The 18,494-nt window shown below is 37.5% G+C and overlaps 1 protein-coding gene across 1 annotated transcript in view; it reads left to right on the plus strand.

Moving 5' to 3' along the window:
- The window catches only part of LOC108792214 (bifunctional heparan sulfate N-deacetylase/N-sulfotransferase 3-like), a 223,105-nt gene that overhangs the window by 196,208 nt on the left and 8,403 nt on the right, over positions 1-18,494 (plus strand). The window contains exons 11-14 of the mRNA XM_018562936.1: positions 754-924; positions 7,418-7,527; positions 8,148-8,262; positions 14,341-14,468. Coding sequence (XP_018418438.1) covers positions 754-924; positions 7,418-7,527; positions 8,148-8,262; positions 14,341-14,460 — 516 coding nt within the window. The 3' untranslated portion in view covers positions 14,461-14,468. The remainder of the gene's footprint in view (positions 1-753; positions 925-7,417; positions 7,528-8,147; positions 8,263-14,340; positions 14,469-18,494) is intronic.

Genomic DNA, 18,494 nt, shown 5'->3' on the forward strand with positions numbered 1-18,494 from the left:
TATATATATATACATATATATAGTCACTGCCACCCCAACAAAATTCTGAGTTCATATGCATTTCTTGCCAGAAGGAGACAACCATCAAACAAACGGGCAGCACTGGTCATATTAGAAAGGTAATAATGCTTTAAAAAGTGTCACGGGATGTCACTGTGTTGACTCATTCAACCATATGTGCAGAAAAGGATTGTACAAAGGATTTTTTAAACAAAAGAGACAAATGAGGATACATTTATGCTATGACTTCAAAAAAGGAGAATAAGAAACTGAAACAAGAAAACTACAAAATATTAGTATGCAATATTTTATATTTACCTTAATAGAAAAAAATATATAATTTTCTTAATAGAAAAAAAAATACCTTAAAGAAAAAAAATGTGTATGAACATTGTATTTTTTGTCCTGACCATAAGAAAGAAAGAATGATAAAAGAGATTACATATAAGTAAAGAAAAAATGAATTAAGGGAAGAAGTGAATATGCAAATGTGTGCTTTTTCCTAAAACCCTTTGATTTAAAAGTCATTCTTCCACACTAGGAGGCATATTTATAAGACATTGAGTGTGACTTTCATTAAACATTCACTGGTGATCAATCAATCACTGTCATTAGATTCACTGCTGTAAAATGTTGCCATATATATATAGCATTTTATTAACTATTTTTTATCCTCTACTGCGCTACTGTTATGAAAAAAAGCTAAGTTATTGATATTGCATGTGTAAAAAGAGCAAATCTTCTTGTTTTCAGCATCAACGTGCACACCAGGATCCTGTTGCCCTGAAATTCAGCTTCTATGAGGTCATTAGAGCTGACAGCTTGTCATCTTTAGAATTACGGTCACTCCAGAAGAAGTGCCTAATGCCAGGGTGGTATTCTGCACATATAGAGAGATGGCTTGACCATTTTCCACCTGCTCAGGTACTATTTAAGTCATTGACTAATCCTTTATGTTGTTTTACACATAACAGTCTATGGCTTTGCAATAAAATACAGATAAAGAACCATTTTTGACTTTGATTAAAGGGAGTTCAATTATCATTTATCTCTATTACAGTAAAACTTTGTAGATGTAATTGTATGCTTAGTCAGAAGGCAGGAGCAAAACAGTCTGCTTTTTCAGCAAAACTTTGCCTTTAGGCAAATTATATCGGAGTAAATGACAAAGGTTAAATGTTTTGTTTTTTTTTGGGTTTATAAGGACTTTAAATGGCTCTTGTATGGTTTCCTTTTGTGTCGTGAGTGTATTTTCACTTTTTAGTGTATTTTGTTGTTTTTGAGTTTTCTATACAACAAAATTTTTTTTAGTATTTTATTGTTATTTGATTATGTTTTACATGTTTCAATAAAATATACAGCAAAATGCACTGCATGGGTTGATTACCCATTTTTGTCTATTCTGTCTTGTCCCTCACTCCGGCAGGCTTCAGCCAAGCTACAGAAGTGGCCCCTAATGCCTCTTCTCTTTGCTGCTCCGACGTCATTACATACAATGCAGGACCTTATCAGTCTTATATTGTAAGTGAGGACGCAAAGGGCCCATCCACAACCTGGAGTATCAAAGAGCTTAAAAGAGCATTGGCTCCAGGGGAGCAAGGGGTAAGGATAGTAAAACTGCTCTTTATGTTCCCCCTCAACAAAAACAAGTATATAACTCTTACAATCCTATTGGGTAACCTATACAATGCAGACCTATTTTGTAAAAAAAAAAAACATACGAAAAGTGAAAAAACACAAGGAAAATGCACTAATACAAAATACTTATGAATGAGTATACATCACATTCATTCAAATATAAGAAAGTGAGGAAATTGTTGAGTCAACAGTGTAATCACTGTTGACAGTCAGCAGAGTGCAATGCATGAACTTTATTTACTAACACAAAGTCAACTTACTAGTGAAGGAGCCAGCACAATAAAAGGCTTCTAAAAGACATTGCCTACATGGCAAAGGTTTCTCAGAAAGCAGTGTGTATTACAGATGCTTTTTTGTACAATAGAAGATTATTGTCCTAAAGTGACAAGTACTGACATCTAAATGGTAAAACCCTGTCAGACGGTGATCAGGGGTTTTTTTTTTAAACTCACACACTTATCATTGGGAGCTTTAGATTGTGAGCCTTTTTTTTTTTCTAATCGCCCCTTGTCGGGGAAATTAGAGGTCAAAATTCTAATCATGTTTCTGTAGACATTAATGGTGTTTTCACAATGGCATTAAATGGAATCTTCTTAAAGTAGCAGTCCCCTGTCTGGCATGCTCATCCGATGGTTTTGGTAATTTCAAAATCACTGAACAAATATTGAAATTAGAACTTCTCTGACTTTCCTGACCCACATGCCTATTCCTGGACAGTGTCTCAAAGTAATGAAGCCAGCAGGCAACTAGTATTCTCAGGGGGAGTTTAGCAATTGCAATATGACATGCCTGTCTGCCTGGATAAAATCACTACATTTCTTAAGCATTTTGGTGGGGAGATACCATAATAATATGACTGGCCAGAGAATTAAAATATGTGCACACACTGGCGCTCAACCCAAACACCCACGGTGGCAGAGTGGTTGACACGGGTGGACCATCTGCGTTTGATGGAAGAACTCCATCACTCTAGTAAGGACACATATAGCACTTTTTACACGACTTGGGCGGGATGGCTGCACTTTAAAACTCAGGACGAATATGTCTCAATGTTATCCGCGTGATATGGTCTGCTTTAAAACCTGTTATTCTATTTTATTTAATTAAATTTTTTTTATTAGTAACTCTGTAAAACTGGCGATTGTATTTTACCCTAATACACTATGCTTCCGGTAAAATGATTGCCAAGTTCCATTGAGGGGCTCCATCACTGTATTGTTATGCACTGTTTTGCCACATGCTTGAATGCGCATATTGCGCCCCGACCAGGGGACCAACCACCCTCCCCCCTGTACCCCTACGTCTCTTGTCCCCCCTTTTACCTTGGATATCGTATGTAATGTGATTGTCTTAATGTATGCTTAATGTATTGTATGTGTGTTTTTTGTTATATTTTGAAAATCTTTAATAAACATTTAATATGAAAAAATAAAAAAATAAAAAAAAATAAAATATGTGTACCACAATGAACTCGGACTTTGAACCTTTAATATTCTTAATTTATTAAAGTTGTACATTCATTAAGAAATACACTACCCAAGCCCTCCTAAATGTATCTACACTAAAAATCCCACCCCAACTGTGTGGCCCAATACGTTTCCTCTCTGGGCTAAAATTCTCCTCATTAATGTCCACACCTGTCCACTGAGCAATCATAGACGTAAAAAGGGCTGCATTCCTAGTGACTTCAGTCTCCGAATACAAGTCTTTGAGGGTTCTCTGCACAGGTAAGACTAGTGGTGAAGAGGATTTCTGCCCAGAGAGAAAAGAAAAAGTACTGGTATTGGCTAGTTTAGTCCTTTTTAATTCTACGCCTGTTCTAAGTCAATATTGATCACTTTATGAACATTGCAGATCTAAAATGTATTACAACGTAGTACAAATTAGCATGGGAAATGTCCAAGCATGTCCAGAATGATATGTTAATTATCAGTCTTTCTGTTTATTTAAAGCAAAGTGTAAAGTAAATAAAGATAGCATAAAACAAAATAATTCACTCCTCATTGAAGTTAAGTGACTATAATTTACCAAATGGGCCAAAATGTGATTGGAAAAGTAAGTGAGCTGTTGTTGGGAAAAAGGATACCATTTCAGTTTCTAGTTGCAATTTTCTTTAGGGCAGTACATTGTTGTTCTGTATATACTTAGAGCTGACAGTAAAGCATGTTTAATTGACATGAATATAAGACCTAGGCCCCTGTACAGATATAATTTCATGAAAACAAATTGGGCATTATTAGTAACATTGAGTATTTTGCATTGTGAATCCTTCTAGTTTTATCTGTTATCATTATAACAAAAGATATGATTACATAATACTATTTTAAAATACCTATTTATTTTACTATATTAATTGGAAGATACATATGTGCATGTTTTTATGCTGTCAAACAGTTCTATTTTTGTGCCATGATTATGACTGCATAGCTGCAATGTTCTAAAACCCCTGTTGTGTGTCATCTTAATTAACGCAGTCTATAGCGAATAGCAAAGATAGTAATATTACTTGTGGAGAATTCTATATTTTCTCCAGATGTTGTCATTCTCGTCTATAACAATATCTTTTCTTGCTTTGAAAATCAGTAAATATGAAATGCTCAAATAAGCAACGTGTCTTCCATTACTAAGAAATGTATAGAGATTTCACAATAATAAGGCAAAAAGCATAAAAATATCTAGTACTTGTCAGAAGGATGTCAGAACCAGCGCTGGGAGGCAATATATCATCCTCATTGTTAGACACTTCTAGGGGACAGATGGTAAAGTCAACAAGACAGTTCTATCCTGTGCTGGCATATCTGTCTAATCACTTAGGTGATACTTTCATGCAAGTCGCACCAGGCTGCTATCACCTCCAAAAATCGAAAAATATTCCAGAAAAATTGCTAAACATTGCTTGTATACATCTGTAAACTGCAAGCTTGACAACTGTTTGATATTCTCACAATATGTGTTTGGAGCTCAGTGTAAGTATAACAGCAAGGTGACTAGATCTGTGATTTAAGGCTGCTAAACTTAAAATGAAAATTCTACCTTATGTGAAAGCTGTAAAACGTACTTAAAGCCTGTTTATAAACACTTTACATTTATCTAAGTTTCTGAGGTTGTTTTATTGCTTTATTTGAATGCTATTTTGTCAAACGCTGGCACCAAAGTGACAGCTGGTGTTTTTTTTTTAATTCCTCAGGATTTTTAAATAGGGAGTCAGCTGAGTTTGAAAATATCGCTGCTAGCTACACCGCCTTTGCTTTATATACACTTGGTTCTGATAATATAAATATAAATATACTATATACATTTGCATATTTGCTCTTTTTTTTTACTTTAGTTTTAAGTAGGGATGCACCGATACCAATATTCGTATCGGTAATGGTGCCGGTACTGAGTATTTGGTTATTCATACTCGCCCAAATGTTCCTGATGTCTATCCCGATACCAAAACGTTTGATATCAGGAAGTTGGGCGGGAAATCATTACACGCTGCTCGACTTCCTGATGGGCCAGAAAGCCAACTCCATGCTCCCTCGTCACCAGGGAGCATGGAGCTGGCTTCCCAGTCATTTAAGAAGCTGGGGGGTGGGTAATGACTCACCGCCAAGCTTTCTGATTGGTCGGGAAGCTGGCCAATCAGGAAGCCAGGCGGTGAGTCATTACCTGCCCCCCCCCCGGCTTTCTGATTGTCCAAAAAGCTGGGTCCATGCTTCCTCGTCACCAGGTGGTAAGGAAGCTGGGGCGGCATGTAATGACTCACGGCCCAGCCTCATGATTACCCGGAATCTGGGCGGCATGTAATAACTCGGTGAGTCATTACACACTGCCGGCTTCCTTAATGGGACTTCTGGTATCGGTATTTGGTATCGACGAGTACTGAAAAAAAAATATCGGTTCTCGATACAGAAAAACCGGTATTGGTGCATCCCTAGTTTTAAGGCATGTCAACTGTCAAGGTTGCCAGTGTGCTTATTTCAGCTCTCAACCAAACTTTCAAACCCTCAAATGCCTGGTGTCATAATTGATCACATGTGCATCACCATGCCAACTGCAACCCAAACAGAGGCTACAATGGCACCGTCCTTGGCTGTAAGGCAGGGATGGGCAACTCCGGCTCTCCAGCTGTGCTATAATTATGAATCACATCATGCTTCTGCCTCTGGGAGTCATGTCTGGAATTGTCAGTCTTGCAATGCCTCATGGGACTTCTAGTTTCACAGCAGCTGAAGGACCGAAGTTTCCCACCCCTGCTGTAAGGGATAGAAGGTTCTAATTTGCTTTTCTATTTGACAAAAAAATAGCTTTTTGTAATTCACTTTTAATAGACTTTAAAGCCAAACTTCATGCAGATATAAAAGACACTAGTTAATCATGCTCTGTATTAATCGATACATTTATAGATCCAAGCAGTGTAAGTACCTGAGATTGACTTTGTATCAACAACTGACACCCACTGTACAGCAGAGCTCAAAATGGGGAGGGAAAAGCAGCATGTGGAGCCAATCAGTTGTGCTGCAGTGCAAGGGGCTTGCTGATAGGAAAAACGAGCAGAGTGACAGGGATAAGCTTACCAGTGTCCTGCTTCTCCTTCACTGTACAATTACATGCTGTGGGTGGGAAGGAGTTGCTAAACGGCAGCAAAGAAAATAAAGTATCCTTCCCTGTCAGAGGTGTGTGCTGCTGCAGAGCTGTGCAAATGTAATGGCTAAATGGATAAAAACAGAAATCCTTTGCCAGGTAAAACAAGTCCCATATACATTATTTGTTTATTACGGGTATTTATATAAGAACGACAATTTACGAAGCGCTTTACATAGTGCACATTTACATCAGTCCCTGCCCATGAGGAGCTTACAATGTGAGGTCCCTATCTCACATACATACATATAGGGCCAATTTAGAAAGGAGCCAATTTACCTTCTAGCATGTGTTTGGATTGTGGGAGGAAACAGGAATACCCGGAGGTAACGCACACAAGCACAGGGAGAACATGCAAACTCCTTGCAGATAGTGACCTGACTGGGATTCGAACCAGGAATACATACTGCAAAGCAGTATGTACCCCATCTGTGTATATAATTGTTTGGCTGGAGTTTAGCTTTAGAGAAACCTGTACTGAGAGAGATATGAAGAAATATGGAGACTAACTGGTGACCTTCTTCTGAAAATGTTGCACTGCATACTAGTTCCAGGTAAGTGGCTCCGAAAGTACTGAAGCCACAGGATCCACATAGCACTTAGCATTTTAAAAAGGAAAATTCAGAAATAAAAGCCTACATATTTTCTCTGTATAGGTTTTCATTACATATTTTTAGAAATCCCAGCTGATGATCTTCGTCAATGAAAAGAAAACATACCTTATTTAATATATAATTGATAAGAAGAACCCTGCACGTACGCAGAGTTTTCGATGAGCCAAGCAAAATAGACCCCTTCCTGGTTGTAGCTGCAGTAAGGACAGCAACTGAGCAAGTAGGCAGGGCATTCCGTCTTGGTTATACACATAATGGAGTTGATATGCTAAATGCTTATAGAATGTTCATTTAGTATAGTGAATATTCACTGTGAATAAGGTGAAGCTGCGTGGAATGGGATTAAATAATTGGATTGGATGCGCCTTTACCTTATATGCTAAGCTAACATTCACTATACAAAATGAAATTTCTGCACAAATGAGGAGATAAAAGGGATATCTACAGATACATAGTAAGCCAGTTAAGTTACTGTTTAATAGACTGAATATTGTTACTAATGTAGTAATCCATAAATCTACATGGTTGTTTTATAGTTGCTTATTGTGGATGGACAGCAATTACGAACAGACCCAGCTAATGTGATGGATGAAGTTCAGAAGTTCCTAGGTGTTTCTCCTCATTACAACTATTCAGAAGCACTAACGTAAGTATATTTCAAGGCAGGTAACAGCGCCTCTAAGACACTACTAGCAACATCTATTGTGTTCACAGAAACAGATTAAAAATATAACCCCATTTATCTATTATTTTTAGGATCTAAGTCACTTTGCATCTTTAAAGAATAACTCCTGGCATACATGTTATTAACACTTACAGTGAGCTACCCCCGCACTGCAAGGATTAACTGCTCATTTTTGCCTTGTGTAAAAAAAAAAAAAGTTATACTCACCCAATCTTGGGAGCCAAAAGCACTCCCGCCAGCCCTCTCCACTTCCGCTGCAGTGATGGAATGTCCCTCAGTGTCCCCATATCCTATATATTGTATTGGATATGATGACTCGAAGATTTCGAGACTGCTGCAGCGAAGGGGGAGAGACGCTCCAGGGACTGATCAAAGAGCCGGCCCCTCAGAGGATTGGGTGAGGATAACTTTTTTTTTGCCTATGCAAAAACAAGCACTTAACCCTTGCAGTGCTGGGGTAGCTCCATTGCAAAGGTGAATAACATTTCTGCCCGGAGTTCTTCTTCAAAGAGGATGCTAATGGTCAGCTGACAGTATGTATACCGGGACCCCATTTTGATCTAATTATGTTTTTATTTTAGGTTTGATTCACATAAAGGTTTTTGGTGTCAGCTATTGGAGGAGGGGAAAACAAAGTGTCTGGGAAAAAGCAAGGGCAGGAAATATAAATGTACATTTGTAGAAAATATATATTCAGTAAGTGTCAGAACAGTATTTTTTTTCCATTAACCAGAAATCTAAAGTCTATGTCAAGCTAAACACTTTTTAACTTGTTTTTTGGGATAGAAAGGGGTTGGACTAGAAGGCAAAAATGGTATCTGAGGCTCGGTTGAAGAGATTTCTTCTGACTTCCTGTCCACCATTTTTCCAGACACAAATTAAGGGAAAATCTGCAACAGGGGCAGAGATGAAAACACTTTTCTTTAGTAGAAAGGGCAACATGACAGATAGGAAAATAGCATTTGCAAAATAAGAAGTAGCAAAGACAGTTTCCGTATCCCTCTCAGGAAAGGTTTCTTTTTACTAAAAAAGCCTCTGTTTTTTTAGGACTGGGTGTTTTATCCGTTCCTGAAATAACTCCTTTTTCTGCTTTCCTCAGTTGATGCTGTATATGGCCTCACAGCCAGACAGAAGCTAGTTCCAACAGTGACAACACACATTTAAGGTATCTATAGGGGAGCAGCACTGAGGGGGGTGGTGTTCCGTAGGTGAAGACTGAATAGCAATAAAGGCAAACTAGTGCTAGGGACCTAACGTGAAGTAAGAAACAGTGATTTAGCCTACGAGTGGGTGCTCATAACTAGAGGGAATCCTGAAATTTGGACATCTTAAATTCAGATGTCCTAAGCCCAATATGAATTTCAGTGTTATTTTTGGTAATTCTGCTTCTCAAAATGCTTTTGGGAGAAAGGGACTAGAAGATGCTTTTGCCTTAAATCTGCTTCAGTTATTGCTTGAGCACTCATAGGTTGACAGCCACTGCCATCAGATCTGTTTTATCTTCTATCCCTGGTATAATTTTTCTATGGAGTTTTTGGCCCCATTATTTTGTCAGGAAGGACTACCAGGAGCAGGGATGAGCTCGGGGTCAGACTGAACCTGGTCCAAACCTGAGCTCCTCTGATAAAGGAAGTGCCATGGCACTTCCACCTAATCAGATGTGGGACGGGCATTCTCCGCCACACAGCTGCATGTAAACAAAGGGTGGAATGCTTGTGCTGATGTCATGTACCTTATATGGCCACATGGCCATATTAGGTAATTGCCATTTACCAAACATAGGCATGTAGCCATAAAAGGTCAATTAAATAATCGTATACTGCCCCTTCGCTTGTGTCAAATTGTGGGTGGGGAATGCCCCACCCACAGTTCATTGGACAACATGGAAAAAGCTTCCTTCTGTGTTCACGAGGAGCTCCTTGAAGAAGCTCTGGTTCCAACTGAGTTTGGTCAGAAGCTTCCCAAACTGTTCTGTCCATTTAAAAATTCTGAACTTTGGAGGTTTGTAAATTTATAAAAAGTTCAGCTGAACCACAACTGATCAAACTTTTCAAAAATTTGCTGATCTCTACTTATAACTGTAATATTAGTTTTTCTAAGTCACTGACCCAGAACAAGTATGCATACCAAGAAACTAAGAGAAAAGTCAGATACTGTATCTTTATTTGCATATTTGTTCTGTGGCTCAAAGTAATGACATAAAATGGTATCGTGATAACCAGAAAAAATTGTATTTACAGAATGAAAAGTTAGTTATTGTGGCCTTCATGTTTCTTTTAGGAAAGGTTTTCTTTAACAACACAAATTATTAATAATAAAATACTTTTAATATTTAATTGTCTAACTTACCTTAGCTTACCCCTTTCACCTCAATATAAAACAAGTTATTATTTTAAATTTACTGAAGTTTATGCTGAAGAGTATACTTCTGCTCATCATTAAAACTTTCTGGAATGTAAAATCCCAAGCTAAGCATACAAATCAACAGCAGCAATCTATCATAGCAATACAAAAGCGTAATGAGTAAACATAATTTAATCTGCTGTCAGCAAGTATGATTCTCGCAGCCTATGCGAGTCTTGTAGACAGGTTTAAACAAAAACATTCACAGAAAAAATATAAACTTTCCACAGACGCAGCAGTGTCTGGTGATATATCAACAAAGACAAATGTTTGAAAGATTTTTTTTTTCCTAATACATCACATTGGTAGAGGCGTGCTGTAAATTTGACGGTAAGAGCCAGAAGCTGTATAGTTAACACTTGAAATTGAAATTCTCTGTTGTATTTTCACCTTATCTATCATTTCAAAAGTGGTGGTAGCAACCATTAACACAAGATCATCACCACACATTGCATTCAGGTTTATATACTAGAAGCACTGCAAGTGAAACATAACTTAAAAAAGTGAACTAACGAGTGCAAATTGGATCTTGTTGGAAATGATGTTTTTTACAGACATGAAAGGAAACCTAAGAAAGAAAACACCGGGCGCCTGACCTGGTGCAATAATCCTTTTTATTGGTAAAGATAATATTAAAACACTCACAAATATACTCACAAATGGAGCACGACAAATGTCAAATTGGACTGATAGTCCTCACTGGATGAACTGCTGTGGGGATGGATGAAAAGTCCAGGAACTCTGCTAAAAGCAGAGTCACGCTTCTTCTAGCTTAACGCGTTTTCGGGGAACTTCCCCTTTTTCAGACCTTTTAACCCTTTGGACCACAGGAGGGCTCTTTTGGTTGTGTATATTTGGCGCTAGTCGTGTCATTTTTTTGGCCCATGAAAAGAAACCTGTCTTAGAGAAAATGCATAGGTTACCTTGCTGATCACCTTCAGAGAACACTAGTTTCTTGGTTGTCCTACTGATACTCCAGCTTTAATACTTTGTTAGTCACTGACCAGGCAACCAGGCAACTAGTATTTTCAGAAGAAGGTCGGCAATTGAAGCTTGTGTATACACTTCCTGAAAAAAAATTATGTGTTGCTTAGAAGGTCCCATAGATCGTAAATGTTGTCTGCATAGGAGTGCAGAATTTCTAGTTTACTGTTTTATATCTTTCTTTACATTTTTTGTTACATAAATATTACTCAAATATTAAGTGCCTGCTGTTCCATAATAGATTTTTTGCAGTGGGCAATATTTTTCAAGCGCAATAATACAATGAAACACAATGAAAAGGGCCTTAACTATGCGTGCTGGTACCTCATATCAAGCTCACTAAGTGGCTGCCCTGTCCCTTTCATTTCTATCTTGAAGGCAATTCCTATGATGATATATAATACTAATTGTTGTTATCGTAATCATACAGTGGTTTCCAAACTCTTTATACATTAATTTTAAGTGTCTTTGCCAAAATGCTATTGCTACATATACAGATCAGTGTGTAGCTAGACAGGTCAGGGCCCCCTGTGCTTTTGGGCCCCATAACAGTAGCAGTTAAAGTTGAACTTCAGGCAGATATGCAGTAAAAGACACAAAGTCTGCAATGAAAATATTTATGACTATGCCATTGCTTTTAGCGCAGAAACATGTGATAATACAACAAACTGCTTCTTGTCCAATTCATTTTTGAGTGGACCGCATATTAGGCTTATAACATCCTGCCATACTTTACTTAATTAGCAAGGAATAGGAGAACTTTCCAAGCAGCATGGTGTTACAGTAATTGTCTTGTTTCGTGTTATTTTCTCAGTGGGTGTCGGAAATTGAGACATTTCTATAATTGAAACTGTATGTTATATATAATTCTGTCATGCCAATTACCTGCCTTAAAAAAAGCTTCAGGTAATCTCAGACAACTAAATTTTTAATGAAACACTTTCAGCTTAAAATCATGATAATACCAGTATTATTCACTTTATAGAAGTGAATGTTTTCCCCCCGCAGTATAAGATAAAGCTTTGCTAAATATCAGTATTTAAAGAGTTAATTTAGGACTTATGCACACAAGCACATGAGATCTATCATATTCCAGATATACAGAGGAGAATTTATCAAAACTGGAGCAGACAAAACCTGGAGCAGCTGTGCACGGCAACCAATCAGCATCTATTTTTAATTTAAAATCTTAACTGAACAAACTGAAGAGAGAAGCTGATTGGCTGCTATGCACAGCTGCTCGATATTTTGTCTGCTCCAGTTTTGATAAATTCCCTTAATTGTATTTTAGGTTGATTAAGGATGATTTATCAAAGGTGTTGAAACTCTTCACACAATAAATTGTGTGACTATTCAAGTCAATTATACGATCATGAGAAAAACAAATTGTTTACTTAATTCATCTACTCAAAATTAGCTAACTGAATGGAATATTCACAACATTTATTCTGTGAAAATTCTCAACTTCTTTAGCAAATTAGCCCAAATGTGTTAACATTGCCCATGGAGTTCATTGAGCCCTATGTCAGTATGGCTGCCCTGTCATATACACAAGAGCTGAAATTGTGATTTGTAATGTAAAGCAATGAAATGTATGAGGACATTTAGCATTAGCAACAACACACAGAGAAATGGGGTTTCTTTGAGAGGTATAACACCAACGTTTTGCATTAACGCAACCAGCATTAAAAGTGTATGTAAACTCATTAGAACTAGTTAGAGGCCAAGCGTTATATGAAAGAACATATCCCTGGCATCACTGTAGATGTGCATGGTCCTCCCTGCTGAGCACTGAGTGATGCAGACTTTAGCTGTGCAATCTGTAGATCAGCTGCTTGATTACACTCTATCTGACCTGGTTCTGAGATTGCAATAACCAGTGACTAGTAGGGAAGAACATGCACATCTATAGGGAAGCCAGACATGTGTTCTTTCATGTAATGCTTGGGCTCAGGGAAGAGAACGGTTTCTTCCGAGGGGAGAACTAGAGCATGCAAAGTGAAAGTGGCAGTGCTGAAGGTGGATGATCAGCTGGAACAGTTTTGCCACTCTGAATAAAGAAGTAGAGGCAAATGACAGGTTCAACCAGGTAGTTAGTATCTATGAATATATTAATGAAAGAAACGTTAATTTTGGGGGGGGGTTTCTGACACTTTAAAGATCCTGTTGTTGGTAATGAGGCACTTAAAGTTCTTATCTTTACTGCATTGCCTTGGTAAATAATACTTTCAATAGTTATATTGTATCTATATGGGTTATACGCTAACATGCCTAAAATATCAAAGATAAAAACTAATGGGGCTCCATTTTAAAACAGCAGCATGGCCTTACTGTGACCATCTCTTAAAAAAATCATGCAATCAAACACATGGCACATTTATAAATCACATTGATGTGCTTTACCGATGTGCTTAGTGCTATTAACCACTTGATGAACACGACATTTATAATTGTCATGGACTTTAACTGGTTAAAACAAGCTGCTGCAGCCATGAACTTGGTATAATTTTTCTTTAGTTGGCTCCCAGTTATCCAGAAAAAGTGATCTGGGTAGCTGCAGAAAAACCCAATCACGTTTACAGGCCTGTAAATGTGCACGCCCCTTCCCAATCACATCACTCACTGTGGCCCCCATGCTCTCTCACTGCTCTGGGGAGCCCGGGACCACGCTAAATGCATTTAGTATAGTGAGCAGGAGCAGATCAGGGAACATCCTTTCCCCAATCTACTGATCCAGAAGTGCTGTGCTCTCAAATTTCTGGCTGAACAACCACGGAGGACAGGGGAGACATTAGAGGTAATAGACCCCTGATGTCTCCATAAAGATAACTGTCCAACTTCCCATGTTCTTAGCCCCCTATGTGATAGCAGTAAAGTTAAGTGGAAAAGGTGTTTAACAAATATATATATAGCAAAATAAATAAAAATAACATAACAAAGAAGTCCTGCAGACGTCCTGCACACACATACGCATGCAATTAAGACTTGACATGTTTGGTGTCACAAGGTCATCTTTTATAATATACCAAAAAAGGGTATTGTTCATTTTAGCATATTTTTTCCTGAAAAACAACATATGTGCAACATAAAAAATTCCAACCTTATTCTACAGGGCCTCTGCTTTAAAATATATCATTTTGTGTTTATGTTTGGGGGATTTTAAGTCATTTTCTAGCAAAAATTGCTCAGGGCAGAAGAGGGTTTAAATTAGTGAGAGTGGAGAAAAAGAGGAAGAAGAGCCCGGTTACCAGCCTTTCATCTAATCATGGAGTTCTCTCTGGTGCATTGAGAATTTAATGTAAAACACCATTTAGCTAAAACAAAATGCATTGGGTATATGAAATATTTATATAGTATATTAACGATCTCTTGTTAAATCCATTTTAGTGCAGAGCCTTCCTGTCAAGTTATTATCGGGATCACAATGTGGAATTGTCCAAACTTTTACACAGACTTGGTCAACCTCTGCCTTCGTGGCTTAGACAAGAGCTGCAGAAAATCAGATAGCAGAGAATATTGGCATAATCTTTAAGAGGGACTTCCAGTAACTTGATGCAAGGACCACTTATTATAACCAGCTGTCAAAACTTTACCATTCATCTCTTTGAGAGGGCACCACCAGAAATGCTGTGTTCCATGTGCTGGCATGTGGATCTCATCAACACTCTCTTTTAGAACATATTGTCATTCCATGGCCTTGTACCTACAGCCTGTCATGGATCCTGTCATGATAAGAGACTGATGGCAGTGATTTATAAAAACTAAAGCAAAAAAGATTGGAGCCAAAGTGGTGCTATCGCTGAAAAAAACTTTAAAAAATTGAAACCTAATTGGTCATGGTGGACAACAGGTCCAGGCTTTAATTTTCCTTGCTTTTGTATCTATAAATCAGCCAAAAGGCTAGAGATTGGAAATAGTAAATATAATAAAATGTATAAATAAAATCAGTGGTAATGTCTTATTATTAAAGTATAAAGTCACTGGATAATCTGATTTTACAATAAATGTTTTTATGTTACCTACCAACATTGAGTATGTGTTTTTTTCAACTGGTCAACAGGCAATTACAATTGCCTGTCCACGAAAGCCAATTAAACTTTGTTTAATAAATGGAGCATTTTAGTATTGTTCAAGATGGTGGGTTATGGGGCACTGATATCCACTATCCAGAGTGTCTCTGTTGATGTAACTCTGTGAACCTTCTGTTTTTTATTGGAAATGTTTAAAGCTAAACTCCTGGCTAAATACACAGATAGAATACATATAGGAGAGCTCTTTTACCTGCCCAAAAAAATTATTTTTGTACATTTATTCCTGAGATTTACACAGCTTAGCCAGACAGCATAGCCAGTCTGGATACCTGACTTTTCTCTACAGCAGTTAAATAATACCATTAGATCTCAGCTGCCTCCTGCTTGTGAGTGGACAGAGAAAGCTAAGCAGCAGACTAGTTGGCTAATTTTTCTGTTATTCTGTTATTCTTTGTTAGTGCATAAGCAATGCAGCACAACATATTGGATAATTGTGCTGCTTCTGCTTCCCAGTTTGAACTCTGCTGCATAGAGATAAAGAGGCTGATATAAAGTCATCACATATTTACACTAGTCTCTTTTAAAATACAAAATCCCGTCTCAAGTCCTTTCCGCACCGCTATTGATTCGTTCCGAACTGCTAGCATCAGAAGTCACAGACTAGTTTCCGACTGTTTCAATCTCAGCTCTACAGGCAACCACACGCTGTTACAATGCTAAACTGTTAAACTGTTAACCTGTTAATTTGCTGGTTAGATGTTCTTGTACAACATAATATGATGATATGACTGCAGTGGCAAACATTGCACATGTTTTACCTACGCTACAAACCCATGACTGTCTCATTTCAATATCACTTCCATGGCGAAGTGATATGTAGCGTAATGGTATGTCTTTTATTATATATCACCTCTAACCATATTAATGCCTATATGATGACACTGTGGTAAACACTTTTATTTTGAATAAAATCAAAATACACTTACAAAAAAATGAAATACAAAATTATTGTTTAATGAACACAAAACTGCTTAGAGTTCAGCTTTTAAAGTGGATGGTTATCCTAGAGTTATTCTATGAACATTAAACAGCCATATAACACAGGTATTTTGATAAATGCATAACACCATGTTTGTCTTCTGTCCATGTTCTGGTTGTTCAGCAACCAGCATGGAAACTGGCAACCATTTACCAGTGACACCATATAGATTATGTAGTCGGTCAGCCCCCCTCATGCTATCTAGGTGTAGTGATTGGAAAGCTTGATTGAGAGGGGAGAGGTGCTAGGTGACTACATGAGTTGCATTGAATAATTATAAGGAAAACTTTCACTTTAAGTGTCCATTTTTATTTGAACAATTACATTAAAAAACTGAATTCTTGCTTAAAACACATGAATGGTTACTTTCTGGTTAACATTTGAACCATTTACTTACCAGTTTATTACTTATCCAATAATATATATATCAATTTATATCAACAAGTGACTCTTAATATGGATTCCGTGAGCTTGATACCAAATTATACCCATATTACCCTTGACTTGTTTGAGCAAAATGTAGCATTCTGTAATAATAAAATATCCTGTTATCTCATCAAACACAGCCTTTTGAAGTCTCTTATACTATTCATTAAAAAGACAGTCTGGTAGACCATCTAAATGCATCCTTAAAAACGCCACCCAAGGACTAAACCGCATAAAAATCATACGGCATTAGCTCATCCTGTGGATAATATGGGTAAGCTTATTCTGCAGTATCTTATAGCAGGGATTTTACAGAGGAATGAATTATTACTCAGGTAACCCTTGATCTGTGATTCACTTACTCTAACAAATCTGGTGGGAAGAAAGATTTATGTAAGTTAGTTTGCTGATGTAAAAATATATGTCCCTGCATTACCTATTATTTTTCTTTTACCTTTTTCATGTAGCAAGAAACAATGTTTATTACACCATGTAACATCATCACCAGGTTTGAAAAAAAAAAAATCGTGCAGGGGCAGCTACTGGGAGCTCAGTTTCTACTGGCATAGGAATTTCCCAAAACTGCATCTACTAAGATACCTTTTCTAACAAAGTGCATGGACAGGCTTTAATAGTTAAGGCAGCTCTGTTGCTTCACTGGAAAATAAATAAATGTAATCATGTGGCGTTGGACAACGATGGATGAAGGACAATAAAGTAATTTATTCCAGCAGGTAGGGCTGAGACCATTGGTTGGGATTTCAGCGCAGAAAAGGCACTGTGTTGTCAGCCCAAACATGAAGATCAGAACACATTTTTTCACAGCTCAATAGGTATTTCTTTTGTACTTGCAGCATTTTTAAAGGGAAAAAAACATGGTTAAATGTACATGTATTGCAGAGATGTTGTGAATGTTTTGAATTGTTTTAATTTTGCACTGACACTTTAAAGGTTAATTTTGCCCTGACACTTTTTATTTAAAATCTACAACTTGACATATCTCTTGCTGGAAATTACTGGAAGTGCCCACACTCCAATCCACAGGACCCATTAAGACTTTTGTCCCCAAGTCTGTCAAACATGCGTTAGCATAAAAACAGTGTTAACAGGAGACACTTGTATCTGATTGTTGCAAAATAAAAAACATACATATAGTTTCAGTACCCATTTGTCAATGTAGATCAAAATGCAGTCAACAAAAATCTCATGTAAGATGTAACATGATAATGTTTTACATTACTTCCTGTTCATTCATGAATTTCTCAATGGGTGCAAGCCTCACTACAGAGACTTCTCCTCAATCATAAACTTGATGATGTTTACCAATCATCAGTTATGAATGGGAAGCCTTTATACTGAGTGCTTTCCATTCATTTAGTGCTGAGACTGCAGAAAAAGTGTGAGGACTCCGTGTCCTCAATTTCTTTTTCTATTTCAGAAAGGAAATTTCAGGGGTCTGTTAAGACCACTAATATTTCCCCGAAGCCCACCCCAGACAGTAAAAATAAATAAATACATATATATCAATTAAAAAAAATAAAACACAAACCCCTCTCCCCAAACACACACACATAGCATACACATGCACCATATTGTGGCACATGCCTAGCTTGGAGCGAAGCTACTTTACAACACACGGGGACCATGAGGAACAAAAGTAGCCACCCTCCAGAAGGAAGGACAGTGTCAGCATGAATTCATAGATGATTTGAGGATCTACAGCTGAGAGATATACAAATAAGTTACATTTTTGTTAACCCCTTCATGACTGAGGCCTTTTTTTCATTTTTTGCACCAGCGCACGTGCTCGCGGGGGGCGGCGGACTTTTCAATTTTTTTATTATTATTATTAGATTTATTTATTTTGATTTTTTAACTTTACTTTGACTGCTATCAGATAGCAGAGAATATTGGCATAATCTTTAAGAGGGACTTCAAGTAACTTGATGCAAGGACCACTTATTATAACCAGCTGTCAAAACTTTTCCATTCATCTCTTTGAGAGGGCAACACCAGAAATGCTGTGTTCCATGTGCTGGCATGTG

This window comes from Nanorana parkeri, unplaced genomic scaffold (genome assembly GCF_000935625.1).
Source record: "Nanorana parkeri isolate BGI_ZX_2015 unplaced genomic scaffold, ASM93562v1 scaffold614, whole genome shotgun sequence".
Classification (NCBI taxonomy): Eukaryota; Metazoa; Chordata; class Amphibia; order Anura; family Dicroglossidae; genus Nanorana; species Nanorana parkeri.